This window comes from Myxocyprinus asiaticus, chromosome 43 (genome assembly GCF_019703515.2).
Source record: "Myxocyprinus asiaticus isolate MX2 ecotype Aquarium Trade chromosome 43, UBuf_Myxa_2, whole genome shotgun sequence".
Taxonomy (NCBI): domain Eukaryota; kingdom Metazoa; phylum Chordata; class Actinopteri; order Cypriniformes; family Catostomidae; genus Myxocyprinus; species Myxocyprinus asiaticus.
In genome coordinates, this window is record NC_059386.1 from 8,126,741 (window position 1) to 8,143,165 (window position 16,425).

General features: G+C 38.5%; 1 protein-coding gene and 1 pseudogene across 5 annotated transcripts in view; one reads left to right on the forward strand and one right to left on the reverse strand.

Annotated features, from left to right (window-relative positions):
* LOC127433145 (mothers against decapentaplegic homolog 2-like) overlaps positions 1-8,193 on the reverse strand; it is a 40,703-nt gene extending 32,510 nt beyond the window's left edge. For 4 of the 5 annotated variants that reach the window (XM_051684821.1, XM_051684817.1, XM_051684820.1 and 1 more), the window contains exons 1-3: positions 8,026-8,193; positions 7,706-7,784; positions 3,487-3,915 (exon numbers count right to left, since the gene is read on the reverse strand). In XM_051684821.1, the coding sequence (XP_051540781.1) occupies positions 3,487-3,716 (230 nt within the window). In that variant the 5' untranslated portion in view covers positions 3,717-3,915; positions 7,706-7,784; positions 8,026-8,193. The remainder of the gene's footprint in view (positions 1-3,486; positions 3,916-7,705; positions 7,785-8,025) is intronic. The other variant, XM_051684818.1, reaches the window with a different exon arrangement.
* A 1,140-nt stretch (positions 8,194-9,333) lies between these two features.
* LOC127433213 (very low-density lipoprotein receptor-like) overlaps positions 9,334-16,425 on the forward strand; it is a 33,773-nt pseudogene continuing 26,681 nt past the window's right edge.

Sequence of the window (16,425 nt, forward strand, 5' to 3'; positions counted from 1 at the left end):
ATTATATTGGCACAGCCCTAACCACATCTGTCAAGCTTAGAAATAAAATAAAAAAGTCCATACAACTTGTGCACTATATTTCAAGTCTTCTGAAGCCATAAGATAGTTAGTATGAGGAAGACTGAAAATAATTTTGTTGGTTTAACTTATTTTCATTGTGAAACCAATGTCCACAAATGAATTGAGTTTCTTTGATATTAAATACAAATGTAGGCTCTACTCAAATACTGTGTAGCAAAACTTAAATGAATTGATTTAACCAAACTTAAATCTGTTCAAATTAATCTACTCTGTAAATACTAATAGATATCTCAAAAAATAATAGAAGTTTACTCAACTTAATCTTATGTTTTTACTATTCTTACTAGTTTGAATTAAGTTACCATTACTCTCTAAATCCTAAAGTTGTCATTAATAAAAACATTTAAGTAGTCCTAATTAAACATTACTTGGAATGTCACATTTTAGAATCATAACTCAAATACATAAGTTCTTTAAACTTTGGCTTTGAGTACTACTAACTCAAAATTACCAAGTACAAAATTGCGGCTGTGTGGAAAACCCTTGCACTTGAATAAATTATGTTTGTTTGGTCAAAACAAGAGAACTTATATATTTAATTTAAATTATGACTATTGTGGTTTTGTTGTAGCTGGTTGATAGAGATTTTTGTGAAGTCACTATGAGGGTGATTAGTGTTACCTCTGGTGAACTTGGAGCCTGTTAAGTTTTAGCAATTCTTCTTTAATCAATTGTACTTTACAAAAGTGCATATTTATGTGCACTAGAAGTACTGAGTAGAGTCCAGTGTGCCACATGGCTAACCTAGAGTCTAGTCATAATTTCCCTTATACTGTATGAGACATGTTACAACCCAATTTAAATAATTAAATCAAAACAATGATACTTTAATCATAGATGAGTTAAGCTTACTTGTAACTAGTCAATGTTACTTAAATTAAGTTCAGTTTACTTGAGCCAAATAAGTATGTTTACTTAGAAAATCATGCAAACCGATTGCCTTGAAAAATCTAAGCAAGGTCAGCTAATTCTATTTTACAGTGTTTTGAACCGTGCAGCTTGTTGCTAGCTAGCAACCAACACATTAGTATATATTTTAGTACTGTATAACAAGTATGGTGCTGCTGAGAGTTTACAGATCCCCAATCAGTCATTATACTGATGATCCCTCAGTATTTGCTTCATGAGAAAAGCAAAGCAATACACACTACTTTTTTTCAGTAGTAATGTATGCAACCACGACCTAACGATTAGCTCCACTCTTCTCCACAATGGTAACATCCAAAAAAATTCAACATGACAGAACATTAAACATGAAGAAATACATTAACACTTCATTTTAAAATTTACTCTCCCAACCCAGACCCATGCAAAGCATGCTGGGAACTGGGAACCAGCCCAGTCTCAGCAATCAATAATGCAACAAGTATTAATCACAAAGTCCCAACACAACTGGATTAAGTAACCATAGATGGATTGTACACAATTAAATGTTAAATTAGATTAAATGTTAAAGATTTGTGTTGCATTGGCTCATTTTAAATAAGGTAACTGAGCAATAAAAAAATCACGTTGAGTGAACACTATCTGTTAAAAGTATCAATCCATTTGAATATTTCATAGCAATGTGATCATATCACTTTTTGATGACTGTGTTGAATATTACTTGGACTTTACATAATACAATTATATTAAAGTGTATTAAATGTATTAAAGGGGACCTATTATGCAAAATTCACTTTTACATGGTGTTTGAACATAAATGTGAGTCGGCAGTGTGTGTACACAACCACCCTACAATGTTAAATGTCCACCTACTCCTCTTTCTTATATTTCTATTAATCAAAAACAGTGTCTCAAAGTGATTGGTTTCCGTCACGTTAGAGCAGGCCCCGCCCACGACTGGTGAAGGACTCCACCCTATTATCATAGATCCTCCCCTGTGTGATCTACACACAGTCCGCCAATTTTTTCCGTGCTGGAGCAGCTACGGTGAGAAGAATAATGTCTCAGCTTCGTAAGCGTCATAAGTGTTCTGTTGTTGGCTGTAAAAGTGAACATAAGAGTCTTCATGTACTCTTGGCATCAGAGCCACTGAAGACGCAGTGGACAAGTTTTGTTTTTGAAGAAAATGTGCCCCAAAACATACCAAAATTCGTGTAAGTTTGTGCAAATCATTTTACACCGGACTGCTTTGAGAATGAAGGTCAATATAAAGCAGGATTTTCAAAAAATTTGACTCTCAAGCATGGATCAGTACCAACTGTTCGTGCTCCAGCTTTATATCCTGAAGATGTAAGTATCGCACTTTGTGAATGTTTGCAAATCACCTTTCCGAATGTGCTTGTTAGCTGATTCCACGGCTAATGCAGCTAAAGTTACCATTGTCTCTGACTGTATTCACGGAGACCAGAACTATGTCGTTATTGTTACGCTTACTGTCTGTATAATTCATAACCGCAACTTTATTATGCACAATACAGTAAGGTGATTGTCTTTTTGAAAACTATGTACGTTTTCTGTGAACATAAAGAGAGTTGTACTAAAAGTGAATTGTTTACTTGCAAAGGCCAGCACATCTGCACAGACTGTAGTCTGATTTGTTATATATAGAAATAATAATAGCCACAGAATGTAGAAGGTTTGGCACTCCTAAGAACATGTAATATCTTATTTTTATTAATTGTCGTTTTAACATAAATGAGGAAAAACCAGCGTTACAGATGTGACATCTCTTCGTTACAGATGTGACAGTTGTGAAAGCAGCACTTACACCATGAGGGGAAACCATCCAAAACGCTTTGAAATCTGCAGACTTTGACCTCTGAGATACATTTTATTATGTTATAATACCCATCAAGACTGCATGATGAACTGAAATTAGACTTAAATCGCCGTTTTTCCATGGTATGGTTGACATTTTCATGGAATTGCCCAAATGTCATTCTCCATGCTGCAAATGTAATTTTGCAAGTTATGTTTGGTTAGGACAAATGCGAGAACCAATGGCGTTTAGCGTCAACGACATCAAACTTAATGTGACATGTCATTGGGCCATTTTTAATCTGAACACGGATGCGAACAAAGCAAGATTTTCAGTGAAAAACAACTTAAATATCAGTCTGCTTCTGATGTAAAGCTATCATATGTTTTTAGAAGATTGGGACTATAGCGTCATATTGATTATTTTTTATAGGTTTTTGGAGGTTGAAAGACATAACTATGAACTGTTGTATAGAAAAGAGCTACAAAAAGATTCTTCAATTTCTTCTTTGGTGTTCCACAGAAAAACAAACAAAAAAACAAAAACAGCATTCTTGTTTGAAACAACATGAGGGTGAGTAAAAATATTACATAATTTTTTATTTTTGCATACTACTTCATTAGATTTTAGAGATTTTATGTTTCAGATGTACGACACCGCCTTGAAGCCAGAACCTGAACAGTGTTTTGTTGCTTGTGTACCTGGGGATGGTGACACACTTGGTGTTGCAGTTCTGTGTGGTAATGGCTTTCTCCAGCTCGTCCAGCTGGCCCGTCTTCTTCAGCTTCTTCACCAGGCTCTTGACGGCCTTTTCACACCATTTCTCCTCCTGGCCATTCTGCTCTCCGCCCCCGCCCGCTCCGCTGGCCGACTTCTTCCAGCCCAGCAAACGCTTCACCACGGGTGGAGTGAAAGGCAAGATGGAGGACATGTTTTGGGGTGTCCAAAGAGTGGTCAGCCCCCTACAGGGCAGGTGGAGTTACAGAGACAGATGGAGGCTTGGAGAATGGGGCGGAACAGACCCACGTTCCTAATAGGCCTTTAGGAAGAGGGTCTCTGTGCTGACTGTGAGGGGCAGGGGGATAGAGAAGCTTAGGAAACAGGAGAGGAAAAGGGGGGCGAGGGGTTACCTGAGTGGAGAAAAGCATAAAATCAAAAAAAGTTGTTAACAGACCAAAAGGTGTGAGAAAAGAAGCTCCTTCCCGTTTCCTCCACTAATTAAAATGTACTTTATTAAAAATGATCCTTAATGGCTGGTGATAAGCATTTTAGGGCAATTCTTGTTCTGAGATCACAATAACTGAAAGGAGTGATCATTTTATTGCCATTTTATTTTTAGTTATCTTTTTCTTTTCTGGAGTTTCATCTATATTTAAGACAGTTAAGATTTTGTGATTGTTACATTATTTTCAAGACACTTCAGCACCCACACTCCCACCAAATCATTATAATTTATTCCCATTGTTTTCAATGGCTATTCTTTTTACCGAAAAAGCCCTTTTTCATATTATAGTAAAAGAAAAAAGAAAAAGATGCAGTTGAACAATGATTTTATAAATTAAAAAGAATTAAAGTACCAAGGGAGTACTGCTTTGATGTATAAATATTTAGCAATTTAAATAATACATTTTTTCATGCTGCAGTAATGAGAATATAATAATGTTCATCTTTTTTGCATTGCAGTAATGATAATTGGGGGAGTTAAAATGTGCGTAACAGTCATGAAATTAATATCACAATGTAAAAAATTCTTAACGGCCCTAAAAACAGGCTTAATTTTCTATATGCAAAATAAAGGCCTAATTTCTTCTCTCTTTCGATAAGAGTAAAATATGACCAGTGCATTTTCTTGACAGGTTTTTAGAAAATCACCCCTTTAAATATTGAATATAAAAACTGTTTATTTGAATTTTTGTTCTATTGCTTGATTGTTTATTTTATTACTGTCTACTTAAATACTTGCAAAAAATACTTCATTGAGAAATACTCAATATAATATAAAACAACATGGTAAATATTAGGGGTGTAACGATTCTTGGTAAAAAACCGAACTGTGCAGTTCGCCACCCACAGTTCGGTAAGCAATGGCACCACGGTTCACCTCAAGTTTAATGACACATCTGGAGCTTTGGTCAAGAAAACAAAGCGTCAAACAGACAAGCACAGTTACAACCTCTGCTAATGCACCTGTATGGCTTTGTAGATGGATGCTCCGCCTGTGTTTCACGTGGGTCAACTTGATGACATCACAGTTCTGCACGCGTTGTGTGTACTTGAAAATGGCAAGCGGAAAAAACGAGATGCTGATAGAGAAGCCCCCTGCATTTCTCCTTTCTGAGGAATAATTTTTTTGCAGTCAATTACAACAGCGATGGTCAACAGACGTTTACAAAACATTGCACTGTATACTGGTAATATATAATCAATAATGCGCGTGAGGGTTTATTTAAAACGTGCACGCAAGTTCTTCCTTTTTCCTCGTACAGCTGTAATCTATCACGAGGGTTAGTAATGCGCTTTGATTAATGTCATTAAAATGCCGTTATATTAATCCATTGATACATGATTAATCATTTACTCCAAAATCACACAGGGAAAGAGCCGCAGGTGAGCCAAAACTGCACTCACTCACAGACAGACATGAAACTATAACTAAAGCGCTTGGGGTGTTAATTTGGAATATTGTAAAGATATTCTAAACTGATTATGCAAAAAAAAAAAACAACAACACTGGTATCGGATCGGCCGATACTGAGATTTCCGTTATCGGAAGAGAAAAAGTGGTATCGGTGCATCCCTAATTAATTGTTTATTTTGTTTTTGATCAACAACTGGCTATAAAGAACAGAAAGGGTATTAAAAGAGACATTATTCAGTGACAAATCGGTTGCGTGGATTTCGTCTTTGGACACACATTACACGGAACAACTTTTCTCTCAACACAAAGTGAAAGGATCTCGCTGTTGAATACTCCATCACTATACTGCACAACCACTGGTGAATGAAATCGAAACATTTACCAGCCAGTTGCCAAATATATACATTTCAGTCGCAAAGCGCTAAACTTCGTTGCTATGCAAGTGATTTCCATTCAATGTAGTGGAGTGGTTGCGACAGAGTTAAAGATCGATCCTGGGATTTAACAATCAATATTGAGATCATTCAAATAAAGACCCACCCCTACTTTATGATGCCTTTATATCCTTTTGTGGAGCTTGAAAATTTAGTCACTATTCACTTGCATTGTATGGACAAACAGATATCATATCGCCATTAAAACTTCTTTAATTGTGTTCCGGGAAAGAAAGCGACACGAGTTTAAGATGACATAAGGGTTAGTAAATGATGAGAGAATTGTCATTTTTGGGAGAACTATTCCTTTAAGTCTGACATGACAATTAGTATGCCAATTAAATCGCAATTATTTGTGACAATTAATCGTCAGCCAAATTTCATAATCGCTGCCAGCCCTAGTTTTTGCTGTGGCATTAAATCCGATAAAGAATCATGAAATTACAATGGTGTTAGTATCAACTCCTAAAATGTGTTTATCATGACAACCCTTGTCAGCAAATGCATTAGTAAGGAGTGATTTCGGGGTTTTCATTTAATTTGGTTCCACATAAGAACACCTATACAAAAGAGATGCCAGAATTCTGATGTGTTCAGTTGAGTGTTGCGGTGTTGTGAACATGGGGAAGAGGAACTAAAACATCTTGATAACTTGGGTGGTGTTGGGCTTACAAAATACCCTTCTCCGGGTTCTAAGTTCCATTTACCATGATAGAAATGAAAAGACTGCTTTACATTAACCAGAAAAGCAACTTTTCCAAAAATGTGCTAAAGAGGAACTTGTACAGTCTTGGACAGCACTATGACTTTATTACAATGTTTACTCTAAATAAATCTCATAAAGGACAAAATGTGTTGAATGTCAACAGATGGATGGCATATCAGAATACACTTTTCTGATGGCTTGAGCTGTAAGGGTTTATCTTCACCTGCCAAATTGTACTTCAAACATAAAATTTAAAACACAACTGTATAGTCCTGAAGTTGAACAGACCTTTGAAAAAAATTTAATCTTAAAAAATGCCATGTCTGAACAAGTCTGTGCGCCTCAAAACCGAGTGAAATGTCAAACTGAACAGCACTTTTGGTAATCATAGGCACGTTTGGAACTTTCAAACTGAACATTAAAAGCATTTGTGGGCATCGTAGGCGTGTTTGTAACGCTCAAATCGAACGGTTGACGTATTTGTGAGCATCAGAACCACGTTTAGACCGTTCGAACAATGTTTAAGGATTGTGAGCGCGAATGGAACAGTCGAATCACTCTGAGGCGTCATCCGATTGTTTGGAACGTTCGAGTCGAACCTTTGAAGCTATTGGGGCAACGTGGGCTACTTTGGAAGGTTCGAATCATTTTGGGGGGCATCATAGGCGCGTTGGTATTTTTCAGTTGAACGTTTAAAGCATGCTTGGGCACCGTGGGCGCGTTTGGAAGATTTTTATGACGTTCGAATCATTTTTGTTCGTTATAGGAAAGTTCAGAAGATTCTATTCGAATGTCTTTAGCGCGTTCCGACCGAGCCAGCAGCAGTACTGTTTTGGACGCGTCTTTGATGTCCACAAATACTAGGTAGGCATGTCACTAGATTTTGAAGCACAACCAAAGACAGTGCATTTGTGCACAGATTGCACAGCATTTTTATATCCAATAATCGAAATGAACAAATTAGGAAGGAAAACAAACCCCCATATTAACCATAAACATGATCATATATATCTGCTGCTATGGTATAAATACGATGATGCATTTGAACCAGACCAAGCAGATCATCATCATCATTACCTCTTTACAAGTTTAAAAAAGAAAAGAAAAAAAAGCGACCTATAAAAAAATAAATCATTGTTTACCTCCTCCAGTGATGTGATGGTGGATCTCGGGCTCGTTATGGCTGCATGGGCCGCTAGTCGACTCACTGTCCCGGTCTGCCTACAATATAACAAACCCCAGGATCAATACATTCACCTTATTAGCCGCATTACACGCCTTTTCATCAGTGCAATGGCGAATAGTTGCGCTTAATTTGATCATGCGAGATGATGTGTGAGTTTGTGTGCTCATTGATTGTGTGTAAACCGCTAGCAGCCTGTGCTACTTTCTTTGACAGAAAAATAAACAGCTTTCAAACGGGTTTGCGAGCCGTTATCTTTTAACTTACGCCTCAACTTACCCTTTTAGCGAGAAGCCTTTTCTGTAAAGAAGGCGTAGAGTAAAATCCAACCAAAACTGGTTATTCGTGAGTGTATAAAAGTCGATTTTAAACAATATTTTCCTTCCCACTGTAGCCGAATTACAGCAGCAGACGACGGCCTCTAGCGCGCGCAGCCTAACCTTACGCTCTCAGCATAAGCCCCGCCTACTGATTTCCTATTGGATGAGCAAGAAGTATGTCAAGGAAAAGTCTCTTATTGATTGGTTCATATGAACATCAATCTTACTAAAATTTTAATATGCAAATTATACTCGATTGTGATTGGCTAATCAGATTTTGACTTGTAATCAGTGACGTTTAGAGTCTAGCAGAGAAGCGGTGGTTTGTCAATACGGCTGTCAATCTATTGACTTCATAATAGACTCAAACTAAACGGGGTGGGAAAATCGCAAGCGAGTTACTGCCTCTAAATGACATTACTACAAGATTGTGATGTGTGTATTCGTCCGCCATTCAGTAAAGAACAAATAGGACTGAAACGGTTTCTAGGCTTTGACTATTTGGTGTGTTAACCACCTGTGCGCCAATGCAGAAATAAAAATACATATTTATAAAGCAAAATAATGAGGCGCCGTGCTCAAAATCAATTGTAAACATGCAGCAGTCTTTTTTTTTTTTGCCTTATCCTTATGTACTCTTCGCTATTACATTGAGAAATTGGCAAAAAGAAAAAGTGTAAGATGTGTACATCACAGAGGCTATTGATTAAAGTCATTAGAGCAATGTATTATCATGCTAAGATGTTCCCAAAATACTCCTAGACAACCTGAATAAATATGAACGAAATATAATTGTTTCATGAAGATGACTTTAGTATAATAGGCAATGTATTTTATGATAAAACACAAGACATAAGTGTTTTTCAGTCAATAACGCTACAAAACCCATTGCACTGCCAACTCTTCCCACTAGACGTCATTGCTCAGCTTTCTGTCTCTTTCAATTATATGTAGTTCAATCACTTGTCTTCCTTTGTCAAGCGCGCTGACAACAGATGAGCGATATAAACACTGGGATCATGTGGTGATGTTTATGTCATATGTTCTCCTGGGGCCCGTTCTTCATATGTCGCTTAATACATCCGAGATCGAATGACAAATGCCAGATCTTCTAATCGAGCTAATTATGTTCTGGCAAGTTTGGTTCTTCGAAAACACGTGCGGATTTGACCAGTATAGCTGGATTGAGTTGTCTGAGATAATTGCGCGTTCATGTGTTGCTTGAAAAGGGTATATATATATATATATATATATATATATATATCGATAGTATCTAGTATCGATATATATATATATATATATCGATACTAGAAATCATGATCGGCAACGCTTCATTTGGCTGGTTGCTACAATGGCCAAAGAGCGAGCCCAGTTTCTCACTGCTGCAGATCAAAAATTATTGCTTGAAGGATTTGAAGAATTTCAAAACCTTGTTGTAACACCAGGAAACACCTCAAAAGCTGCCAAAACAAGGAAAGAGGGCTGGCAAAAATTAAATGTGTAAGTGTCACGGCTCCGGTGAGTTTGTCGGTTTGTGTTGTATGTTTTGTCATTTTCTCTCCCTCATGTCTCACAGGCGCGGCTGGCATGCATGATCGGCGTTTACATGGGAACACTGATTGTTCCCGGGGAACACTGATCATGCCACTGATTAGCGTGCAGAGCAACATCTGTTCTCCCCTAATTCACTCCCTTAAGCCCCTCCTGTTCTCAGTGTCTTTGCTAGATTGTTGTTTGATGTTGAGTACTAACCTCACTCTCTCTGACTAGTTGGTCCTGTCTCATGTATCTGTTGGTTGCCCGCGTGTCATGTGTGTGGTTTCCTTTAGAGCCCGACCGATACCGATTTTAGAGGGAGGAAATTCACCGATTATCGATATGGTGGCCGATATAGTTAATTTTTGAGCTGGAATGAAAACAGACCTTTTCTACAGTATGTGGATTGTTCACTGATTTTGCACCGATATGAGTATGCAAAGGTACTCAGAAGGCTGCTTTCTTAAATATTGTTTGTCAAAGAATATTTGACATTATTGTTATACATTGTAAACAAATTCTAGAAATGAACACTGAGAAAATAAATAATAAATAATACAATAAATAGCTAAATAAACATTAGTACGGTTTAGTTTGTCAATTGTTGACCATTTAAATAAATAATAAATTCAAATAAAATAAATAGCTAATAAACATCAGTATTGTATGTTTAATATCAGTCCAATGCTGACCATTAAAATAAAAAATAAATTAAAATAAATAGCTAAATTTAGTATTAGTCAAATGCTAATTATATTAATACAGCAGCGGTGTTACACCATATTCTGCTATACAGTTTCAGGGGAAACTTTCAATGGTGGAAAACCAGACTTTTAATATTACATTTTTATAAATGCTGGAATTGTTCGGTTGAAGGGGGTACCAAACTGTGAATCCTGAACAAAACAGTTTGGTGAATACATGTTTACACATTAGCTTCAGCTCAACTGACAAGGGATGAAAGTAGCTACGTGGTTAGCTAGTTAGCTATGAGCTCGTTGTCACAGAGAGCAAAAGATGGACTTTATTTACTTTCCAGCATTGCGTCTCACCAACTAGGTAACAACGTAGCATGAAATCACTCAACAGACACTATCCACCACCGCACTGTTGTCTGCTGAGCTGCAAATAATGCTCTGATGATTACCTTTCAAACTGCTACATTACTGACTGCACTGACAAACTATAGCTGGCTAACATAACAAACAGATGTGATATGGTTGTCAGGGATAGGGTTAACGTTATATTAGTTATATTGAAAAGGGAAAATGATGGGGTCATTGTTTATTAACATTCCAGTATGTATTTCACAGACCAGTTAGCAACTTACTGAAAAGACACGCTTAACACCTCACCACCCTGTCTGCTGAGCCACCGTCAGTTCAGAGTCAGCTCTGTAAACAGTGGAGTCGGAGCGCATTCTGCTGGACAACTACTTTATGACACCAATTCTAATGCATTGTTTTCTGCATTATATGTTCTGAAAAAAAGTTTTCATATCTGCGCATATCGGTAAACATATACACCGATACCGATATTTCGGTGAAAGGCTAATATCGGCCGACCGATATATCGGTCAGGCACTAGTTTCCTTCCAGTACTGCTGCGTGTCAGCTGGCCTTCCACGGAGGATACCTCATTTCTGCCAACGTGTCGGGAGTTAAGTTCGCTCTTCTCTACTGGCCGTTGTTCTGCATCTCATTAAGCTTCAACGGAGGATTGTAAAAATTTGTTCCTGACTTCCACAACGCACACACTCATTCTACGAACACACACTTCACGGATTCCCCTTGCGCGACTACGACACGCACACCATTGGAGATCGCTTCCCACTGCTGCAGCCTGTGTCGGGATTTTCTACATTCCTCAACCTAGTGACTGCTAATTTTTACTGTCAATAAATCCTTTGAACTGTTCCTCTGCTCTTGGGTCTGTTTGTCTCACTATTGTTCATTACAGAACAATCTAGCCAAGTATGGACCCAGCGGAAGAATCCACTCTTCACTCTGTCCTCTCTCAGCAGGGAGTCTTGCTGGGATGTCAGCAGGATCAAATCGCTGCCTCGAACTGGGCTTTGGAGATGATGGATTCGCAGCTCTCTGAGCTCACCTCCTTTGTTCAGCAGCTCCGCCTATCTCCTGATGCTGGCTCATCTCAGGAAGCTTCCTTACCGGCTCCAGCGGTTCCTCTGTCTCCCGGACGCTTTGAAGCCCGCATTCCCCTTCCAGCCCTGTATTCATGTGAGGCTGAATCCTGCAGCGGAATTCCTTTCGCAATGTTCCCTGTTCTTCATGTTACAGCCCTCCATTTTCGCTTCGGATATGAAGAAGGTGGCCTGTGTTATTACACCCCTCACCAGAAGGGCTGACGAATGGTGCTTTGCTATGTGGGACAACAGATATCTCTGCTGCACTTCCTATCATGCCTTTACCACGGAGCTCCGCCGAGTGTTTGATCGTTAGCTTCTCGGTAGGAGAGGGATTACTGGTGAGTGCAACTCCTTTGGACAAAACCCCTGGACTTCGGACACTTCTCCTGGCCCGGTTGCAGTATGGATCTGCCTGTCACACGGTTTCCGCCTTGGTTGATTCCGGAGCTGAAGGGAACTTTTTATGGATTTCGAATTGGCTTCTAAGTGGCGACTTCCTATCGTCCAGTTGGAAAGACCCATCACCGCCCACACCCTAAGTGGCATGCTGCTGTCCATCATCACTCAATCCACAAAGCCGGTCACCTTCGTCTCTGGGAATCATACGGAGCAGTTGTCCTTCTGCCTTATCCAATCTCCATCGGCACCGGTAGTGTTGGGGCATCCTTGGTTGGTAACGCACAACCCACACGTAGATTGGTCAACCAACACTGTTCTTGCTTGGAGTCCTCATTGTTTGTCTTAACTCTGCTGTTTCTCCTGTCCAGTCTTGTGTTTCATTGCAGTATGAACCAGTGGACTAATTTGGAGTACTGTTGACATACCATGACTTGAGGGCGATGTTCAACCGGTCCCGCGCCACGACCCTTCCTCCTCATCACCCGTACGACTGTGCGATTGAACTGCTTCCTGGCACTTCGCCACCTCGGGGACGGCTGTATTTGCTCTTGGCTCCCCAAGGGAGGCCATGAACAGGTATATCAATGATTCTCTGGCAGCCGGTCTCATTCGCCCTTCCTCTTCGCCGGCAGGGGTGGGGTTCTTCTTTGTGGAGGAGAAGGATGGCTTGCTTAGACCCTGTATAGATTATCGGGGGCTGAATGACATCACGATGAAGAATCGCTATCTTTTACCGTTGATGTCCTCAGCCTTCGAACTCTTGCAGGGGGTATCCGTCTTTACAAAGTTGGACTTACGCAATGCTTATCACCTTGTCTGGATTAGGAAGGATGAGTGGAAGACGGCTTTTAACACCCATAGGAGTACTTTGAATATTTGGTTACCAAATCTATCAAAATGTTGCTATTATGCTATAACCTTTAATACATTCATGTTAACTAGAAATAAATTACTACATTAACTATTGGAAAGATTTTTGAAATGCTGCTTTACCTATAAGAGAAGCCTAAATGCGTCAATAGCTATTTTGCTATTGGTTTACATAAACCAACATCCCACATGCCCTAGTTGACATTAGGTGAAATGATACAAATTTTGATTTAAAAAATTTACAAATACAAAATAATTTTCTCTTTGGAATGACATAATAAAGTAAAACTGATTAATCGTGCACAAAATGATCAGTGTATTAACTAAATAGGGTCACAAAAGTAGTTTTCCTGTAAACATTTTTCATGAATTTTATTTTTTGCATCATTTAGTTGCATTAGAAATGGTGAACAGGCCTTAAAGTATTGTAGAAAAGGCATCAAAGTGAGGAAACAAGTGTACTGGTGCACCATAAACCTTTATCTGGCTTTAAACACACATTCAAACAAGAAGCCTCATCAGATCCATCTGGACAATCTTTCTTTCCATCACACCACTGAGACTGATTGATACACACCGTTGATCCTTTGCATAAGACCAGGGGACTTTGACAAGTCACCTCAATAGGACGCACATCTCCAGGCAATTAATCTGAAGTTCATATATTAAAACGAGAGGAAAAAAGCAGGTGTGTGACGGCACTTGTCAGTGCCAGGATCGCTCTGATGAAATAGACTATTTCACACGCTCACACGACTGTAAACATCGCTGTGATAATACAACTCGCTGCATCCCAGAGAACTTCCGCTGTGATGGAGGTAGAAACTGTGTAGATGGCACTGATGAAGCTAACTGCAGTGAGTGTTTTCATTTGATGTATTTTATTTTTTTTTTCAATCTTTGCAATAGGTTTTCATGTTTTTTGCCCAGTCATTGAGTGTTTAAACGAGTGGTTCTCAACAGGACGATCATAACCTAAAAATGGGCCACAGGTCCATTCTGAAATGGTTATGAAATATGAGGAAAAAACAATGCTAAATGCAAATAAGATTTCATTTGTTGATAGTTAGGATGGCAGAGTAAATGGGCTTATCGGCTTTTAAAGAGAGGTGAAAACTAGTTTTTAGTCCAAATTCACTTAGTCGCTTAGAAGCTAGCCAAATTAGGCAGATGCCAACATGAACCAACTGTGTGACATGTCCTCATCCTCAAAACCATGCACTAAACAAAATGAGGTAAAAGAAAATATGACCCAGACTGATTTGAATACACCCATACAGAAATCTGATATATGGCAAATATGTTCATTTATGATTTTCATTGATGTAAAAAGACACATGCAACATATTTCGAAATATTACAATAATTTCAGTTTTCACATGTAACATATTTTTTCTTCCCAAACACTAGTGGAATTTAAAAATGTACATATGCTTAAATATGTGAACTACAGTATAATTTGAGAATGTGAAACCATTGAAATTCTAGAGACCTTTAGAAACCAGTATTCCTATTTATCCTCAGTCATGTTTATAATTTTGCATAGTGTTGGGCTTTGCTGACGAATGCTTTATATGCTTATCTGCACAGCTGTGGCAAACAGAGGTGATGTAAATCTGATGGCAGTGAACAAAGGCAGTTCAACTTTCATTCCATCTCGTCCTCCAATCTTTAGAAGTCCCTTCTTTTTGTGCCCGGGAATGTCATTGTGCTTTTCTCAGACTCAAATTTGTGATGGCAGGAGAGATTGTCTTGATGGATTTGATGAAAGTTCATGCATTGATACTTGTACAAAACCAGGTAAATCTTTAATCTTCCACGTAAGTTACCTTGAATTACATCTATACATCTATTCTCCAATGAATTAGCAAAGCACTGACCCCTGTAATACTCTGGCAGTTGACTTCCTGTGTAAAGACAGGAGGAAGTGTGTGGAGAGGAATTTGGAGTGTGATGGCCGCTCTCACTGTCTTGTTGGTTCTGATTGGGTGGGTTGTCCCATCATATCTACAAGAACCTTGAGTACTCTGTCACTGAAGTGTCATGTGGGATCTAAACCCTGTAAGGATGGCCATAAGTGTGCCCTGTACAGTCATGTGTGTGATGGAGAGATGGACTGTAAAGATGGATTTGACGAACAGAACTGTGATAGTCAATGCCAACCAGGTTTGACAAGTACCAATATTCTTAAACCTTCTCAGCCACATTGGCCAAGAGATAACCAAATACTGACCTTATTGTTCTACCATCGCAGGGTAGTTCCAGTGTGCTTCTGGAGGGAGATGTATTGATATGAATCAGGTGTGTGATGGGTCTCCTCAGTGTTTGGATCAGTCTGATGAAGCAGACTGCTGGAAACCTTCGAGGAGCTTCAGCATGTGCTGTGATGGAAACACTCCATGAAGTCTTGATTTGCAATGGGATTAGGGACTGTCGAGATGGCACTGATGAATCCAACAGTGGTGAGCCAACCGTTTTCCAACTACTCAAAACTTTGGAAAATCTGGTCTAATTAAGATAATGAGAAATACCTTTAGTGTAAATATTTGGAATGTATGATTCTTACGATACCATAATTTCAATAGTCTCTACCTGTACCAGTGAAAACTCAAAATTCTCCAATTCAAGTTGATACCACAGCAAAAATAGAACACAGAATGCACATAGAATGAAGCTGCCTGTCAGACAGCTTACAGGAACCAAAATGAGTTGGTACTCGTTACTATATTCCAGTCATGACAACTCTCTGAAAGATTTAGCATGTTAATGTGGGCAGGGTTGGGAGGGTTACTTTTGAAATGTATTCCACTACAGATTACAGAATACATGCTGTAAAATGTCATTTGTAATGTATTTCGTTAGATTACTCAAGGTCAGTAACATATTCTAAATACTTTGGATTACTTCTTCAGCACTGGTAGATTTTTTCACTTGTTTTGACTATAAAAACTCTGCCAGTACAGTAAGACAAAATACACATGTTAAAAATACATTCTCTGAAAAACCGAAATATCTTATGCAGTGTTGTTTCTAAAACAAGATAAATCAAATTGATCTTGTTTTAAGGATTTTTAGATATTTTTACAGGAAAACATTTTTTTTTTTTTTTATCAAGAATATAATTTTTGCCCTAATATCAAAGGTCTTACCAGGAAAAAAGAAATTATGATCCAACGTGTATTTTCTTGATAAAAAATATGATCGTGCCTGGTAACATGTGCGTGTAAAATGGCTAGAAATAGCATTTTAGCTTAGCGTAAAGCTGACAATTTACACAAGGTTTATTTCTATTTCTTCTGCTCCAAACTTACTTCAAACGTACTTCTCTGTCTGCTCGTATGAATTTAACACATCATAAGAAAGTGTTTCGCCGCTACTCAAATGCTCTTTGGATCACATCATTTA